Here is a 19,882-nt window from a genome sequence, read left to right on the forward strand (position 1 = left end):
TTGGTACAATGTGGAACCTCTCTCCCATCACTTTTTTACTTTGAATACGGTCTAATAAGGGTGAATAACAAAATTAAAAGATTTTGAAATTGGATCATGACGAAAAAGAGATGACTCTCTTTTGAACATGTGTTCCCATAAACTAGAAAAGAGGAACCCAGGAAGATAACAAGCCCGTGCACTGGAGACGCACCGATCAGTGATTGGTTAGTCTCTTCCCAGCTGGCCCGGACTCTCCAATCGCGGGTCAGTCCGCAAAACCAGTGGCGATCCACTCAATTGAACGCCCATCACGTTGCGCACATGGATCGGGTCTAGGTGACCACGCCACACCCAGCAGACCGAGGCAGAGAGCCTGTGCTGGAGAAACGGCTTGTGTAACAGCTATATCAGTCAGTGGCACCGACAGCAACCAGTTGCGCCAGCACCGTGCCTTGAAATGTCCAGTACGCAGAGGAGGCGGCGCATGCAGCGGCCTCTAAGCGCGACAGGGGCTGAGAAATAGTTCAGGATGTTTGGACACCGTTTGTGAACAACCGTGTTTACATGCGTATGTTTTTTTCCGTAGGTGTAGCCACTTTTTGGAGGAATGAGAGGCGTGTGTTCGGCTCTTAAAATGGGATTGTTTTTGCACGCTGTTGGCTCTGTCACCCCCACCGAGTCCGCAGCAGACAGGGTAAGGTTGAGCAGTTAAAAACAAGGCTCTCTCTCACAGGACTGTTAGCTAGCTAGTTACCCGGCTAAGTCAGCGAACTGTCCAACTCGACATTTATTGGCGAATTAAACAACAAGCCCAATCATCATTGCAGCATAGTATATCTTTTGTCTTTACATATTGGCTAGCTTTAACTTGTACTGTGCTGTCAAGAAAGATGTTAGCATGCTTGCTAAGTTCGGTTGCTAGCTGCGATAGCATTGTTGAAGTAAAGGGACTGTCGTTAGTCAGGGCCTTGCTCTGTTGTGTTTATGGTAGAGGTTGACATTTTAGCCAGAAGTGAGTTGCATAAACAACAAAAGCAGTTCTTCAGGTATGAATGCAATCACACCGGTAGACATAACAACTAGCACTAAGTGGTACATGACTTTTGTAATAATCTTTCCCAGTGAAACAGAAAATGTCTCTTATGAGTTACTGAGCTTAATAGCTATTCTGTGTCAAGATAATGGTAGATGTTAATGTCATTGAGTTGACAATGACATCGTTATAATCTCCTAGTCATCGAGTCATCTTGCAGTTTTATCTTTTATAGAAATGTGTATGTTTTAAAGAGTTATTACTGTATTACTATGTGTTGGGGTATCTTAATATGAAGTGTAAGAATTTAAGTACAGTCTCCAGGCTTTCTCCTTTCATCTTTAAATTAACAGGTCACACTGATGTAAACCTCCACAGATAATGATAGGGTGGTAAAAGTGACTAATTGCATTTATGATGATTTGTAGGGGATCAGAATACAATTTTTAGTCCACAAATCACTGTTCAATTCACTGTTTCAATTTGAGTGAAGTCACATTATAACCTCAGGAGCTAGAAATTAGAAATTCAGCTTTTAAATAATTGTCCATCCTTAAAAATAACTGCACCTGCCAAAAGGTTTTTTTTTTTTTAAATTCTCAACCTGAACAGTATTACCTTTTTGATGCTACATGTTTTGGAGACATGCAGTGGTTGCAATACTGGATATTGTTGTGTTTCTTATGACTACACTGCATGTATAGTTTGAGAGGGTGGGTTGATGTAATTGTACTGTTCCTTATTAGCATTTGAATTTCAGGTAGTATCGGGTATATTTAGTCAGCAATTATTCTTGATCATATGACCGTTCAGTGACATTTTTAAAGGCATGCACAGTGCACTGATTTAGTGTTATATTGTATCAAGCATTTCTGACTTACAGTAGCATGAGTAAAGAGATGCAGTAACAACATTTTGCATTCTTGCATCTGCCTTTTTGCTGATTACAGACTGCGATGCATGAGAAGTACTTCTTCGTGAGCTAGACTAAATAGACATTAATATCTGACACAACATTTTTTCATAATAATCAAGATACAGGCAATCATTGGCATCCCCATCACTGCTGTTGTCCTTTGGCTCTAGACATTTGCTGTGTTGTGTTGCCATTACTGTAAATATTAGCTATTTGTCATGGAAAAGTAGGGAGGAAAGTTATCACCCATATCAGTCCTTTCACCCTGACCAGTACTTTCATACAAGATATCACCCTCTTTGTTTTATCAGTAGCTGATGTGCTAAAATATCTCTGAAGGTTCACATAAGTGTTGAAAGTTTTTCTGCTGTCCAAGAGTCCGGCTAAGACGCTAAGACATCAAGACACAAACTAATGGACTAAGTTGGGTTTAATTTTTATTTTTCTGGGGGGAAAAAAAAGTCCAATTACTATTGTTACCACATGCCGTATCACATGCAGTGTCTTTGTTATCAGTGCACACATGTGTGCATAAACCATAGAGTAATGAAACTACACATGTTTACAGGCAGTTGTTTGACATTGTTTTAAAAAGAACTAAAGTGGTGAAATTATGCCTGGGAACAGAAGTATGTAATTTGTTGGTGCATGTAAAGCTGATTGCCCTGACTACTGGGAGACAATAGGAGCTTTATCTTCTTTTTGCATTCACCCCTGGAACGCTTCATACAACACAGAATCAGCCAGCTATATTTTATCTGTCACAGCATTATCGTAACCAGTGATCACATTATTGTCAGACATTATGATTAACATTTCTCATTAGCTCTATTCTCATCAGCAGTTCACAGCATGCACTTTCCACTCCATTAAACAGTCCACTTTTTGAAAAAGGTCCCATTCACACTCCACAACCAAAACAATGACTCAAAAATGAGTCTATGACTCAATATCAGTGTGGATGATACAGTATATGGCTTTCAGGATGGAAAATAACTACAATCTGTTTTAACTGGGCATACTTTCTAAATCTTATTTAAAGCCTGATTATATATATATTTCTTCTTGTTTTACCAGCCAGTATATCTACAAGACATGCATTGTTTCAGTTCTTGATCTGTCAAAAAAGTGCACTTCCTGCTAGGGCTGGACGATTAATCGGAAAGTAATCGAATAATAATTCAGAACCTCGGTTATTTCGTTTCTTAAATCCTGTTAATACTTTCCCCTTAAAAACATACTACTGTGTGTGTAGTCACGTGACTCCGCCCCATCCAGTCAGCGGCATGGAAGCAACATGGAGGAAAACTCAAACACCAAGTCAACTGAGCAACAGGAGCAGCTTGTACCAAAGAATGATGCAGTGTCCGTCGTTTGGACACATTTTGGCTTCAGTAAAGAAGACACTGAACAAAGTCAAATGTAAACACTGAGAAACACAGTTTCAGCGACCGAGGGTAATACCACCAATCTGTTTCAACACTTGGGGCGAATATGAACAGTGCATTGCTCGAAAAAGAAAAAAGAGACTGACAAGCGCCCAGCAACAAGTGCCTCCACAAAGCGGGTGTCGATAACACAAGCATTTACAAATGCTACACAATATGAAAAGGATTCAAGAAAATGGAAAGAAATAACTGAAGCCATTTGTTACTGCATCACGAAGGATGTGGCTCCCATAGCTACAGTGGAGCGCAGTGGGTATAAACACCTCGTTATAACCCTCGACAGAAGATAAACTGTGCCATTGCGAACATATTTTTCCCCAAACTGCGCTGCCCAACATGTACAAAACATGTCGTAAAAAGGTAGCTGCTGAACTGAAGTCTGTTCAGCACTTTGCAGCCACGTCTGATCTCTGGCCAAGTAGGACGATGGACCCATACTTGAGCCATACTTTGAATGAACACGGCAGCAGTGTTTTGGACACTGGCTGCACCTTGCAATTGGTAATTGCACATCAGCTTAACAGACACAATGCTATAATATTCAATAATCTAATTGGGGATATCTGGGTGGTGACTGGCTGCTATTCTGTGTTTGTTTATGTGTCATAAATGATAATGTCTATGTTTTTATATGACTTTTGTTTTTTATTCTCCCTTTTCTGTGCTGATGTTCTTGTTAAACACTTTGTTACATGTGTTTAAAAAGGTGCTATATAAATAATATTTTACTTCAGCACACTAAATAAATACTGTGACAATAAAAAAAAAAACTGTTCATTGAGCACCTTTCAATGTGCTATGTTACAATGTGCTTCACTTTACAATGTAACAAACTCTGTCAGTGAACTATGAGGGCAAAAAAAACAAAGCAAACCCCCCCCTCCAAATAATCGTTCATGAATCATAATCGAGGTAATATGTTCAATTAATTGAGATTTTGATTTTAGGTCATATTGTCCAGCCCTACTTCCCACTGATATGAACTTGGTCACCGTGATGTGTTCAGGGGCTGTTGTCTCAAAAACGTTGCAGCTTCTTTGTTTCTTTGCCCAGCTGTTTATAGCAGCTATAAGAAACAAAGGACTATACAGGCACATACTTGACGGTTTGTCTTTTTACCTAATACTTTGACTAAGAGCTTGTAAAGCTGAGTTAGCTCCTACAGTCCCATGACATAGTGGGGTAAATTAACACACACACACACCTTAAAAGCATAAATACTTTATTTTCTTTTTTCTCAGGAAAATGAGGACTGTCATTTCTTAACAGTGGTGGTTCCCAACCATTTTCAAGTTTCATGTTTGTACATCTGTGCTTTTATGCAAAATCACTGCAAATGCAAAATCAGTCTTAAAAAAAGTTTAAAAAGTCTCCCCTTAATGACAATATTTGTGTTGCACTCTATCTATATATATAATATATAAAACATTGTGTGAAATTTAAGTAGGCTAATGATAATCCTGCATGGTATAGCTCAGCGTGTGAAGTCCATCATGAATGTTCTGCTTGACTTTGCCTAAAGGGTCTGGCTTCAGGATGCTGGTAATGTCAGCTTTAACTCTGACTTAGCACCAACAGTTCTGTGTCTTGATTGTAGTTTTTTAATAACAGTAAAAGCTAGAGTTTGTCTAATCTTGTATCTAAAAGTGCTGGCAAACATACTGCACGTTCTAACTTTTAGATAAAATTAGGCAACTTAAGTTTGTTGAACTGACCTCAGCTGTTGAAATTTGGAAAACGTTCTTTGGGGGAATGTCTGGTATTAACGGTTGCTAGAAATGCGTCAGCAGTGTTTTGTTCTGACTAACCTTGATGACTATGAAAGAGCACCTTTCTTTGTTGCAGGACAGAATAATAAATAAGGGGTCAGCGAGGTCGTTATGTGCATCAGCTAACTTGCCAAGTCCTACAGGCCTGTGCTAAGTGGATCAACTCTGACTGTGCGGTCAAGAATTAACTAAGAACTGTAGCCACTTATCTCTAGGAGCAGTATTCGATAGTCACCAGGGGATTTTTGAACTGTTCTCATTGTCTGCTCATTTCAACAGCTTCTCATTAGTAAGGTTGATTATTTTCTAATGCAGCAATAATTTCTGGGACGGTAACTAAATCTACCTTTAATCTGGTAGTAGAGCATGAGAGAGGTGGATTGTTTCATTGTTGCCTGTTTGGATGGGAGACTGAGGAATCTAGTCTGTCCAGATTCTTTGCTCGTTAAGTAAAAAACAACTTTTATTCAGGGAAGGTCTCAGATGACCTAGACTGTTTTCCAGTGCAGCTGTTTGATTGACATCCTATCCCCTCATTTTTCCTGCCACACAAGTTAGTTTTATTTTGTGGAGTCACATGCAAGTCAAAGATTAGATGGAGCACTTTTTCTTTGTGAAATCCCGAGCCCCTTCAGTACCGGCTATCTTTATGCAGCACAGGCTGGAGACCCAAACAAACTAGATGGTTATCTGTATCGAATTGCAAAAAGGGCTCAGCCTGCCAAGTGGAGAGCATATGGTGGAGAATAGTTAGAGAGTCAGTGAAAACAGCTGAAGTTATCAGAGGGAAGAACAGAACAGCATGTTTTTATTACACAGAGAATCAAATCCTTCTGTTGGGCTGTGTTTAAGAAAAAAAACCTCATGTTGATAAGGTTGAAACAGCTGTTGAGAAATGATTAATCTATCTGGTTTGAGGTTGTGTGAATCATTCCTGTGTTACTGCTCTGTGTCTGGCTTTCTCAGTGCTTTTCTTGCTGTTCTCTCCCTGCCTCACACTTTACACACACCTCTCACCGCACTGTACGCCTTATTATCATGCAGCGGCCCAGCCAGGAGCTCGCTCTCCGCTGCTGCTTGGAAATTTCCGTAGAGCAATCCTTGTCCACTGTTTGGGCCTGGATTGGAGTGGGGTGAGAGAGCGTGTGTGTGTGTGTGTGTGTGTGTGTGTGTGTTTGAGAGGTGGGGGGTGGGGGGTGGGGGGGGGGCAGAGAAAGAGAGGGAGAGAGAGTGAGAGTATGTTTGAGAGCTGACTTTCTTCTGTGGGATAATGACCCATGAGGTGGAGGGACTTGTCTGGGATTTTTGGACCCTGGATCATCATGCCTCTCAATCTGGGACCTGCACTGGTAATCTATAGAGAGACAAACTATCCTTATATAGAACTTTGGCTGGCTAATCATTAAGCTAATCTAGAAGAAAACATCTGAGAGATCTTTCCTGGAAAAATCCATAGACCTTTCTCATGAGAGGATTTTGATTACAGTGCTCCCTTGTCTTTTGGCACTATGCTGATCTGATTATCATCTAGCCTGTGTCCTTTCACAAGTTAACATTTCACGGGTATGATGGATATGCTTAGTCAGGTTTGCCTTTGATCAGGTAGAGCTGCTAGTTTGCTGTATTGATAGTGGAGACAAATGCCTTATTGATTGTGGATGAAAGTGGACTGTTGTGTCAAACATCTTCTGATATTTTAGTTCTTATTAGGTCTCAACTAAACTTTTAAGTTGAAATTGTGTACTAGATCTTGGGGCGACATACTGAGTGGTTTTGTGCTGGCTGGGATTCAAAAATTTGCACTTGATATTGGCCTTAAACACTGATGAAATTCTAGCAGCTTACCAGCACAAGTGCTTAGGACTTGTTTACTCCAGATTCATAGCTAAGTATAAATGTTGCCAACTAGATATCGGCAGTGTTATCATTATTATTCTAAATCAAAGATCAGGGCTAGGCATGTAAGAAATTGCTCTTATCCATAATCCTATATTACATACTAACTGTACAAAGGTTGTACTATTTTCTGATCTAATATACTGTTTTATTGTAGTTAGTATATAAGAAATCGACAACACTAACAGGAAATTATACAATACCTGTGCTATCAGACATCAAATGTAACTTAAGAATTCCACTGAAAATTAAGAGAAAGCAGTCTTTCAAAAGATTTACTCCTTTTTCACCACCTTTCCCAAATTATTTAAATCTTTTTGCCGCTTTGAGTATCGCCTCCTTTTCCTTTATGAATTGCATTATGGGACAGTAGTGTACATCAACAGCACACTCAAAAAAGATTTTAAGTATGCATGCTGACTTTGAGTATACTATGTTTTGTCATTTTTCCAGTGTGTACATACTACGTACCATGCTACTTAAAACCTGTTTTAGAAATATATAGAGCATATACAGAGCGGAGGCACTGTTAATGTTATTAGTAATACCTGTGCTCTTCGTACTATGACAAAACACAAACAAAAGAGGGGACACTCTAGAAATGACTCTAGCAACTACCATCAGTTGTAAGGATTGCTACCAAGATGTAGTGGCAGTTTTGGAAACGCTTGTGAGAACACGGGGCTTTACGATGCTTGTTAGTTGGTCAGTTCAAACCACTCGTTTTTAACAGGTGAGCATGAAATTAAAATGTAAAGGGAAAAAATGAATTGAAATAAAGCTAGAATGAAACATTTTAGATCTAAAACTGAGAGAACTAACATGAGCAGGTTCCACCAGGAAAATAACTGAAACCAAATATAATTGAATTGAACATTAAAATTCAGAACAACTAAAACTAACAATAAGCCAAATTGCAAATGTTCATAATTCTGATGGGCTTCTAGAATGACATCCAATGCAAGACAGGTGCGCGTCCTCAGAGTGATCATGGTGCTCTGCTAAAGTGTACACAGCTCTTGAACAGCAGCAGCACTCCAAAAACACTAAAATCTTATGGTTTTAGTTAACTATTTTATTTTTTATCATTACCCAGCTCAGTGAACACTAGAGTGGGCTGTGTAGATAGTGGCTAAAATTAACATAAGGTGCTGTATTTAACCTAAACCTACCTTTACCGTCCTTAATTACACACTGCCGATCTCAATTTAACTTATGTAGCATCTAAAAACAGTTGCTAAAAGATTTTAGTTGGACTTAATGTAGATCAATTTAGAGATTTGTTTTTACCTTGGCGACAAACTGTGTTTCTGTTGACCAGGGTAAAACACAGAACAAATGTAATTTCACCCTGTGTGAGTCAAATAATTAAAACATGAAACATGGGGCGCTCTGTTATTTTTTTTATTGGCACTGCACACTGTAACCAGATGCCTTGAGCTGGTGTTTTATTTTTGAGTTGAGATATTGATAATACATTTCTCTTAAAGTGGCACTGCTTCTCTCCTGCAGAGCCTACTGCACTGTGAAGGTGTTAACAACCAGAGCTACATCTGTGAGTCTGGACACTGCTGCGGGGAATCTCAGTGCTGCAGCTACTACTATGAGCTCTGGTGTAAGTATCCTGCTTTTTTCATTTATCTTTTTTCTCAACCTCCCTCTCTGTGTCCACAATATTCCTAGCCCCCACAATTCCTTGGGTGTGACTTCCGATCCTTCATTTCGTTAAACTAGCGCCTGCTAGAATTCTCGGTATGCTTCAGTTTTGTTCCATTTTCTCAGAGCTTTTTGAAAATAAATGATCTTGGAACACCACTTGTCATACCTTTTTAAACGGAATACTGTTGTTAGACCTCTGCCTTCTACTATCGAGTGATGGGAGGACGACCTGAAGAGGTGGCCCCGGATAACGTACAGTAGAATATTTAGCTACTTCATTTATTCAGTTGCTATCGACGGCAAAGTGATGAACAATCTGAAAAGCTCCGAGGCTTATCAGTATCAGTATCAGTATCCGAGGCTTCATAGTAATGAAGTCGGGTGCGTTTTATTGAAGGAGGTGGGACACAGCCATGTCTGTCTAAAAGCAAACAAGGAGCCAAGTCAGAGCCTCAAAGTCCCTCATCACCGGGCAGGGATTTTAGTTTCAACATCGGGTGAAATACAGACAGAAGGGTGCGCGACTATTGCAGGACCAGGGTGGTCTTGCAGCCACGCAGCTGCAAAACTGTGGAGGGTAAAAATGGTTTCTCTTCTGATAACTTGTTTATTTCTGTTTACAGTGCTTGCACTCTGAATGTAGAAGCAGTAATGTAGGTTGAGAATGCAGTCGTACGGGGAAAGACATCATGTACTGATGTGCAGAGGAAGTAGAATTCAGGCACAAGGAAGAATGTAGAGCTGAAAAAGGTGAAGCACGTAAATGTCAAACATCGTAAGCCAGATCGCATTTATCCCAGCTCATCAAAGTCAACACCAGACCGCAGAAGCCCCCCAAAACTTTTCAGGGATCACTCAGATTTTAAAAGTTATGTCAGCTTCAATGGCCCCACTATTTCAGCTGTCGCAGGTCTCTTTCAGAGAGCAGTGAGTCCTCTTAGAGCAAGTGTAATCTAACAGGTAGCCCATACACAACACGGTACAACGCTAACCTGTAAGAAGTGTCTTACTGTTTCAGGGCTTTCCACAAGGATATGGAGTAGCCAGCCAATGGCAAAAAGTAGCCAGTTAGGGGGGTCACAGGGCATGCCCCCCTGGAGAAAATGTTTGACCGTAAAAAGCCCAAATTTGGTGGCCTCTGGCACATTCTAATGCCACTATTCCATCATATACACTGATCTTAATTATTGCATATTTTAATGAGTTTGCCTTGCCTGTCAGAGTCTGTTGATTTCCACTACACCCTTTCCTCTCCCTTTTCTTCTCTATTGATATACTCCACACATATGGGCAATGCGCAGGTATGATTTAAGAATGAGCGTTCACTTTGTTACACACAAAGCAGGAGAAAATTACTCAATGACAGGATAACAACATGTAAACCATGGATAAAATGTACGATGTGGAAAAACATATATAATTGATCATATATATTACTGCAGGAACTTCCATTACATCATATTTTATGTTAACCTGATTTGGGGCATCTGACATTAGTCTGCATAGTTGGTCAATGGCAAAAAATACAAAAGCGTTCTAGATATTTTTAACTGTAAAATTACAGCGTGAGGCTGAGGCATAACCTACATTTTCCTCATATGACATAGGCCTGTTACTTTGACAACAATGCTTGTTTTAGTGTGTGTTTGCAATGCGTCTTGGAGATGGCTCTGCTGTAAAAAGCGCAATGTAAATAAAGATAATTAATTAATTCGTTCATTCGTTCATTCAGTAAGCCCATAAACGTCTGTGTGGTGTATATGGAAAATGCAGTGCTCTGTCAATGCTTACTGCGCAATCTTCAAGTTGCTGCCACCGGCCTTTTCTGAAGTAGCCCTCATAATGAGGATGTTCCCTGTCTGTGCAATCCATACAATTTTTAATGTGTTTTGTCATCAAATATTTTACTAATATTTGTCAAACACTGAAGACGACTCTCCACTCTCTGCTCGGCTGGACACAACCTCTCAGCTAGAGCATGTGAGGGCAGGACTGATACGGACTGACGGACTGGCATGCTTCTCTATCATCATGCTCGCATTGTTTTGAAGCGGAGGCTAGTGGTCGTAAAATGTCTTGTTAATGAAAACTATTTTATTAGAATCAAAAATTAATATAATAATATTAATATATAATAAAGTTATGGAAAGCTCTGCTCTTTATGAGACCTAAGTTAAACTAAGCCCTGTCCAGGTGGAGAGGTTGACTCAGACCGGGAGACAAAGTGCATCACATCTGTGGCATGATGCACTGAAGCTGCGACACAGCCCAAACTGGGCAATACTAACCCACAAAACAATTTCTAAATGAACACTTGCACCTCACCTTCACTGGTAACACTGCAACTAAATATGGAAAAGAAAATGAGGACAAAGCCATAGAACTCCTGAAGGCTCAAGGGCATACTGTGGAGAGGAAAGGCTGGGTGGTGTGACCTGGCCATCCCTGGTTTGGAGCCAGCCCAGATGGAATTTTGGACTCAACACGGCTCCTTGAGATTAAGTGTCCCCTCAAGACTGCCGTGTCACTTGAAGAGTTTCTTAGGCGGCCAAATGGTGATATCAGACGCTCGAGTGATGGGCAGTATGTCAAATTTTCCAGCGGGCAGAGTGGGTACTACCTCCAGGTGGGTGAAAAATATGTTGACCCAGAAATTAGCAGTGTTTGGACTAATGTGACAGATTTTTGTGAACCTCCATTTTAAACCACTTTACATCTCTTTTTTTTTTTCAGATCCAGCTGCCAATTATGTGCCTGGGGCTGCAGAGCTGCATGCTGGTCACCTGGACATCAACTGAGCACCTGGAATTGGACGTTTAATTTACATTTCTACAGTAAAACTATACACAGCTCTTTACTTGTTGAATGTTATTTATTAGCTGTACTTCATTCCGGTTTTTGAAAATGTTAAAGATCCCCCCCCCCTTCAGCAGATAAATGTGAAAACAGCCTTTGACTGTCAAACTCTGCACATACATCCTTCTGTACAGTGAAGCAACACTAAGGAAAACACAATTTTGAGTGGAGGGGAACTTTAAACATGTTAAATGAACTGTAAGTAAAGGTGTGTTACGTGTGAGCTGTACCTCATGTATGTGTTTTTAAGTGCAGTATTAAATGTCTTACTTTTCACTTGAGACAAGCTCACCTCTTAAATTCACTAAACCAGCACAAATCTTGAGTAACTTCCTCCTGCTCAAAATGATAAAATGATCAAGTCACTATGAGTATATGCGATTAGTTACCACCTGATGGATAATCAAAAAATGAATGTCAACTGACATTTACTTCATACATCTGTTTATATGCCACTAAATGAGCTTAAATCCAGTTACATAGAAAAGGGCATTTCAGACTTGTGAATTTGATTGCCTAATCTCAGAGAAAAACAGTTTTTTCTTCAGTCAGATCAGAATGCTAGTCAGATGCAATCATCTATATTTCATATTTCTTTGAGGACAGGTACTGCTCTGATTTCAATCTGATCAAATGCATGGGTGTAAAATGTTCTTTTCTATGTACCTGGATTCCGGCTCATTTGGTGGCATATAAATTGATGTATGAACTGTCATGTTACTACGTTATTATCTGTACACTTTGAGGTAAGTTATGTTGTGTGTAACATTTAGGAGGAGCTATTGGCAGAAATGGAATATGATCTTTATAAGTATGTTTTAATTAGTATTTAATCACCTGAAAATAAGAATCGTTGTGTATTCATTACCTTAGAATAAGCCGTTTTTATCTATGTAGTTGCACCGTCATGTTTCTACAGTAGCCCAGAAAGGACAAAACAAACACTGGCTGTAGATAGGTCCGTTTGAGTTTTTCGCAAGTTTCGCCGCCACCGTAGTTTCTCCTACACGCTCGGAACGGGAGGGTGAGGCGAGCGGTATTCAAATGGTTGTAAACTGAAATTTCACCCCTAGATGCCACTAAATCCTACACACTGGACCTTTAAGATATCTTAAACCATACCCTGCGTTCAGGTCCAACATCATCGTATGTCACAATTTAGGCCTATTTAGGTTATGTAGTTTTATTTCTTAAGGTATAGTCATAGAGGTATTTGATTAGAATATGATGTAGCCCAGGGTGGGACTGTGTCATACCAGCCATGTGTTTTTGAAAATATGGGAATTAGAGCTAGACCGATATATTTGCCAGGCTGATATATCGAAGATTTTTTTTTCCAATTATTTTGATGAAGATGCATACCGAGCAAGGCATTTTACAGTGAAAAGCAATGAACTTGTCAGCGCTCTCTGGTATACAAACTGTGGTGACATTGTTTCAAATTTCCTCAAACCTAGTTTGGTATCTCTGTACTGCACTTTTTTGTTACTTATCGGCCGATTTATCGGTCTAGCTCTAGTACTAGCCCTGACCAACTTGGTTGGGCTGGTGTTATTTTTCCCACTGCATTCTGTTTATTGTTTGTCTGTAAGTATATCTCAAAATACTGTTAATTGTCACAATATGTGTAAATTTGGGTCAGTAAGAGATTCGTAATGTCTGTGATTCAGACCTTGTCCAGGCCTAGGTAGTGGAAAAGTGGGTTCAATGACGGAGGCTGGTATAGCAGTTGGTGTGGGTTCTTAGAAATAAGCAACATTCAAACTGATTTAAGACGGATTCATATTACAACATTAACTATTTATTGGTGACTTGATGAAGAACACAGCACTGCTGCCTTCACTTCTGGTTTAGATATAACGTAGCCTTTGTGTAGACGGGCAGCCATGTGCCCACAAAATGTTGCAATAGTCAACTAAAGTTTTTAAGTGGCTATAACAGAAGAACACATATTCCATATCAAAATCCATGTACAGTCATGAATACATGTAGGAATCTTGATGTGAAAATGGTTGGTAATGAGGCATGCAAGACATTAACTTTAGCACAGAATCTGAAATGCTGAATTGGTATATCATGATGACTGCACAGCACCAGCAGTGATGCACTGAGTGCCATATTGTATACTTTACATTCTTATTTTCCAGAGACACAGCCTGCCTGGCCCTGTAGTCCTTGAAGTGAAGTTCCCATATTTTTTTGTGTCGAGGTAGTGGCATTCCACATATTTCAAACACAGTAAACACAAACCAGGGTGTTTTTAAAGCATCACTCAGTTTTTGTTCCCTGCTGCTGTTTAGACTGGATTCTAGATAGTACAGTTCTATTAGGACTTCATGCCATATGGAAAAAGATTGTTCTTAAACAATCACATTGTGTTGGGGTGTTTTTGTCACAGTGTTTATGCCAAAGAAGAACAGCATCTACAAATGAGATTTCTCTAATTGTGTTTATTACAGTGTCCTCCCAAGATTTCAACATTTTGAAATTAATGACTTCCATTATTTTTTGCCATTTATTTCCCTGCAAGGTTGAGCCAGAATATTTTAGACAACATTAATAAATATGTCTCCCCAAGAGAGAAACCAGAGAACTCAGAGTTCAGCATGTGATACAGCTGTGGTGTCAAATATGGTGTTGCTCCATAGAGAAAGACTCAGGAGAGACTGTAAATCTGTCAGTGCTTTGTCGTAGAAATAAGAACGGACTTGGACCTCTCAGTGATGACTGAATTCTATGCCATAAAATAATAATCATAATACATACAATACATACATTATACAAGCATGTGAATGTTTCACTATGTTAGAACCAGATGTCGGCAGTATTTGATCTGCAGTGTTTTGCTTGTGTTAGCAGCAGGCACTTTATGTTACGTCACCACAAGCTAGTACAGTTGAACATTATGGATGTTGTAGAGCACACTCTTTAAACCTCTTCATCACCATGTGAGTTTATTTGGGGATAAGAATAGTAAACAATCAAATTTACTTTTTATCCATTGTGTTGGAGTTCCACTGTAAACATTACTTCACCGTGTCGATCTTCCTCTCACTTTAGGGTTTTGGTTGGTTTGGGCAATCATCTTCATTATGAGCTGCTGCTGTGTGTGTCACCATCGCCGCACCAAACACAGGCTGCAGCAGCAACAACGGCAGCACGAGATCAACCTCATCGCATACCGAGAAGCACACAACTACCCCTCTGTGCCCTTCTACTTCAGTAAGAGCTAACCACTCAAACATACACAACATGATGATAAATCTTGATGTCTAAATGTTTTGGGTTGTATGCATTTCATACATCTATATGAATTCTATTGATGACTGATGACAGTTACTTAGAACAGGTATGAGTACTGAGTACTTAAAGCTGCACTAATCAACATTTTCATATTAATGGACCCAATATATATGGTGTGAAAGGGGTTGTTTGTGACGCACCCACAGAGAATTATCACCCGTTTTTTAACATCTTTCAGCTCATTATTTTGGTTTTCCAGCCCACAGCTTTCTTGTTTTGGTTCAGTCTCACCACTCTCATCCACTTTGTTTCCAGCTGCAACAAGCAAAAAGTTCTGATAAACTTTCTGTGTGCTGCCTGCTCAGCACCAAACAGCAGACCGACACAGTTAGCGACTAGCTGCTGTACATAGTGAAGCATTTAGCAGCTAAAGAGCCAGCCATTTCCCTCAGGAGTTGGTAAAGAGCAAAACGGAGCTAAAAGCAGAGTCAATATTGGACTTGGATTTGCCAGTTGGACAGAAACACGACTCCTAATGAATGCTAATGTTGCTCTGCTGAATGTGTAGAGTGACAACTGTTTGCTACAACAACTTTATTAGGTGATAATATCAATGTTGTGTTTACAGCTTGGTGGCGCTGCCCCCAAGTGGCAAAAACAAAACAAAGAATCTATTTTTGCTACTTAAAATAGGTGAGCCAGTACCAATCCCAATACTACTCAGTGAACATCCATTCACGCCAACTAATGTTAGTTTTGTAATTGCAGAAACAAGTTCGGTAACACTTTCTATAAAGACCACATCTATAGTGCGTTATGGGGGCATTCATAGTGAATTAAAATGCATTCATAATGCTTTATAACTACACTCAAAAACACACATAATGCTTTCTGATGCACTACATCAACAGTCGTAAAACATTATAGATGTGACTTATAATGAATTATAAGTTCAAAGTATTTATCAATGTTGTAAATAAAATGATGCATTTTAAGTGCCCTGTGTTAGTAAATACTGAGTGAAACAATAAAGCCATCCAGTTAATTGGCGAATACAATACTTTAAAGCTAAATTAATTTAATGCTGGTGCACAGTATATTGTGTTGTATGTGTAGTGTATGTATAATTGTTTGGTCATTAAATTTGTTTGAAATGTTTTATTACTCAACCCCATTACTAGACCTACCAGCTGCAGTGTACGACTTACACCTGTGTCAGGTCTGTTGTTGAGGTGACGGTGTCATGTAGTCCAGTAGCTTCCTTCATTGTCTCTTGGAAAGAAAAACTTGGGATTGAACTCTAGAATTACTTTTTTCAAGAATAATTTCTAATCAGTAGTTTTGTAGTTATATCAAACTGAGGAATTTAAAACTAGTGACAAGCAAAGCAGGTGGTGCCTGCTTCAAGTGTAATGTTTGCACTGAGATGTATCCCTGGTTTCACACAGCGTCAGAACCTTCCCTGTTTGCATGCCCCAGTTTTCAGGAAACAGCCAGCATTGCTCTCTTGATACCTCGCCAGTGTTGCAACACCATCTCGCACAGTGCTGCAACGGCGCTCAGCATAGAATTGACCCAGAAATTAGCTTGTTTAGTCACATTTTCCCCCTATTGCTTTGGGAATGCTTGAATAGTGGTCTGGGAAGTTCAGTGAGGTCACACTGAAATGTTTAGGGGTCATATGTTGCTTTCCTTGCAAAATGTATTTGTTTTTTGACCTTTTTTTTTTCAACTTAAAGCTGTTTTTTCCATCTTTTTCTCTTCAGGGTTTCTGCCAAACTACCTCCTGCCTGACTATGAAGAGGTGGTCAACCGGCCACCGACTCCTCCCCCTCCCTACAGTGCCTTACACACAGGCCCATCCTCTGTGGCTTCTAGTCCACTGGCTCCTGAGCAGCAAGAGGGACACTGTCCAACCATCCAGCCCACTCCAGTCCCCCCAGTCTCTGACATAGGGGACATAGGGAGCATAGAGGAACCACAACCCCCCACCTTAGACTTTAGGCCAAAGCCTGACAACAAGCCCATGCAGACAGCACAAGATTCAGGCATGATACTGCTGTCAGATGGGCTCAATAGGGAGGGACTTACCAGCCAGGAGAAAAGAAGTGGAAATGGGGACGACTCCTGCAAGGACCCCCTGCTGAAGGACCTGTCAGAGGGTTGCGCTGAGGACAAAGATCGACTCCCCAATGGAAGGAGGAGGCGATTCACTGGGGACTCTGGGATTGAGGTGTGTGTGTGCGGCACACGTGGGAGCAGTGGTTTAAGTGGAGCCGGAGGGACAGGCCAGGAAGGCAAGGAGTTGAGGGAGCTAGAGAGCCTGCTGGGGTGCGAGGGACATGACGAGGAGGAAGAGGAGGAGGCTGGCGACTTCTGCGACAGCTGCGGTCATCGAGCCTCCTTCAGTGTGGAGGAGGAGCAGATGCTGGGCGGGCTGGAGAGGCGGGTAGCACGTGGGCCGTCGGGACCTCCTCAGCCGGCTCACCAGATAGGCAGTGCTTCCCTCCACCCTCCAGTGTGCCTCCTCCTCCACACCATCAACGAGCAGGAGGGACCGCACCACAGCACCAGCACTGAACCGCAGGGCTGAAACACAGCTAACACACCTTTGTGTCATAGAGGAAAGGAGAGGGCACTTGAGACAGAGCATACAGGCACACGCTTTTGTATCGGAGCAAGTGTTTTATGTCTAAATGCGTTCTAAGTGAGTATTTTTATGAATGTGTGCTTCTTAGATAAAACAGGTGTAGGAGCAGGAAGTGGAATCTCAACTAAAAATGATTGAGATGCAGAGGTTGAGAAAGCCTGCTCCTCCCCACACTGGAACAGTGGCCTTAACCTGTGTATTTGGGGTTATATTTGGGCAGCACAAACCCATTAACAGCCTTTGGCAATTGAGACTTCTCACACTGCACACACACACACACAGTCCTTCAGTAGTCCTCCTCATGCAACGGAAGCTACTGATACACAGTCAAAGACTCGATAGCTGAAGCTGTGACGTCAGGACAATCACTGCCCAGGATGAATGCAGCTCTCCTCACCAGGTGCTTGCAACAATTCTGCAAATCTGTTCTCTGCAGGCAGGAAACTACGTAAAAAAAACAAAACTAAACTAAAACATTTTGGATGAGTGCTATGTGTGCTTATGCAAAGTGATACAGTACAGGGACACTAGAACCGTGTAGGACGTCCCGTTAGACTTGTGCTTCTAAAGTGCTTTTTCAGCGATTAGCGATCTGCCTTGTGTTGTTGTTGCTCTCTATCTGCCCCACTAGTGATAGAGAAGAAAAAGTTCATTAACAGATCTTCATATGGGCAGTTCCTAATTTGCACAAAATATATTTATCTTTTATAAATTAAGCTTTTAGCTAAAAAAAAATCAAAACAGAAAACGCTTACTTTCATTAATTCAGTCTTAAGTTGCCGTACATGATTAGTCTCTTAGGGTTTTATTGCAACATTTGTAAGAAATGGACCTCTGTGTATTGTTAGTAGGGAATGCAACAGATTCACTTTGTACACAATCATTTTTTTAAATTAATTTTATGAATTTTTGTAGTATGTGCCTACCCACAAACAAATGCAGAATTTTGATGAACAATGGTAAGCTTTAGTGAAACTGAGAGACCACAAGAAAGCAGGTACCAAAACCAAGAAAAGAATATTAAGCTTCTTAAAGATTACAACTGAGATGGGCAACGTCAGACCTCAAACTTTTATGTCTATAGATTACCACCTTCACCAGCTAAACAGTATAAAAACAAACATTTATACTCTTTTGTATTGGGTTTTCATATTAGCACATTTTACCCTGCTTTTGCTGTGGTATTCATTAATTACACATTCATAACAGCTTCCTGAACGGTCCATTAAGGCTGATTTCTGTCAACTGGACTAGTGTGATTTTCACCAAAATATGGCTTGTTAACTGATTTTTAATCTGATAGAGGAAATGCTCCTTTTTTAGGGAAAAACATTTTTTAGTGTATGTGTATTAGGTTTTCATCATTTAAGGGATATTCATACATTACTCAACTTTATATGAAGGTGATTAATCCCATAATGGCCATGGTTGAGGAACAAATGGCCAGAGTTTGCACACAAATAATTTGTAATAGAAGTGTTTAACCCAACAAGGCACTTTTTAGAACAAAACATCATGAACAGTTGCAGCCTGTTGAGTGGAAAAATCCCTCTTTGGGAATGACAGGAGATAACAATTAATTTAGATAAAAAAAGAAACCAAAACAGATGACAGAGAAACAGATAAAGTAATAAAATAACAATTTGTTGTCCTTGGTTATTCTTAATATCTATTATAAACAAGAGTTTGCACAACATTATATTTCTAAGAGGCATGTGGTACAGTACAAGTTAAAAGAGCAATGTGTATAATGCTGCACTGCGGATAGTGTGCAGCATTATACAGAAGTGCTTTACAGTATATGTTCATGATTTTTGTGAGCTAGAAAGTAATATTGTATAATTGTGGTACATGTAGTACCAAGATGAGCTATTTTTCATATCGGCTGAATCCTTAAAACAATTAATGGATCTGTATAAAATTTCAGAACCACTTTATATTTGCAAATTGTGTATAATATTCTGTAACATGTTTGTGAACCAAATAGTTGCTTTTATAATTTTGACAAAATCATTAGCTTTATAGTTATGGACAGATTTTTCTCTCATTATGGGTATTATTTTTTTCTGTTAAGGAAAGATTTAACTTCTTTTGAGACTTATCCTGAAGGTGTGCGAAGGGTACATTTGACAATTTTAGTAGATAACTAGTAGTATTAGTAGGCAGACAATACAGTAGATGATTTGTTAACAAGATCAGGGGCATCTTGCCAAAGACACGTTTTCTTTCTTCACCAGTGTGTGTGTAAGGTGGTTTTGCACATATTCTCTGAATGTTCTGATCATAAGCCATTTATTACAACAACCAAGATGGATGTATGTTCAATAAACATACCCTTTTAAATTCAAGCTGACTCTTTTGTTGTCAAGACTGCGTGAAGTTTATTTATTGCGTGGGAAACTATACTTGCACTTCTCAAGACTTAAACTA

General features: G+C 39.9%; 1 protein-coding gene across 8 annotated transcripts; it reads left to right on the forward strand.

The window, feature by feature from the left end:
* The first annotated feature begins 241 nt into the window (after positions 1 to 241).
* wbp1lb (WW domain binding protein 1-like b) lies at positions 242 to 19,800 on the forward strand. Of its 8 annotated transcripts, XM_044190675.1 has the most exons (5): positions 660 to 676; positions 8,557 to 8,659; positions 11,437 to 11,537; positions 14,620 to 14,781; positions 16,569 to 19,800. In XM_044190675.1, exons 4-5 carry the CDS (start codon positions 14,652 to 14,654, stop codon positions 17,393 to 17,395), a joined length of 957 nt encoding a protein of 318 aa, XP_044046610.1. In that variant the 5' UTR covers positions 660 to 676; positions 8,557 to 8,659; positions 11,437 to 11,537; positions 14,620 to 14,651; the 3' UTR covers positions 17,396 to 19,800. The 8 variants fall into 8 exon arrangements, with proteins under 8 accessions (XP_044046609.1, XP_044046612.1, XP_044046610.1 ...); XM_044190674.1 differs by lacking the exon at positions 11,437 to 11,537 and having other exon boundaries at positions 242 to 676; XM_044190673.1 differs by lacking the exons at positions 660 to 676; positions 11,437 to 11,537 and adding an exon at positions 6,355 to 6,497.
* Positions 19,801 to 19,882: the final 82 nt, after the last annotated feature.

Source organism: Siniperca chuatsi, linkage group LG3 (assembly GCF_020085105.1).
Source record: "Siniperca chuatsi isolate FFG_IHB_CAS linkage group LG3, ASM2008510v1, whole genome shotgun sequence".
Taxonomy (NCBI): domain Eukaryota; kingdom Metazoa; phylum Chordata; class Actinopteri; order Centrarchiformes; family Sinipercidae; genus Siniperca; species Siniperca chuatsi.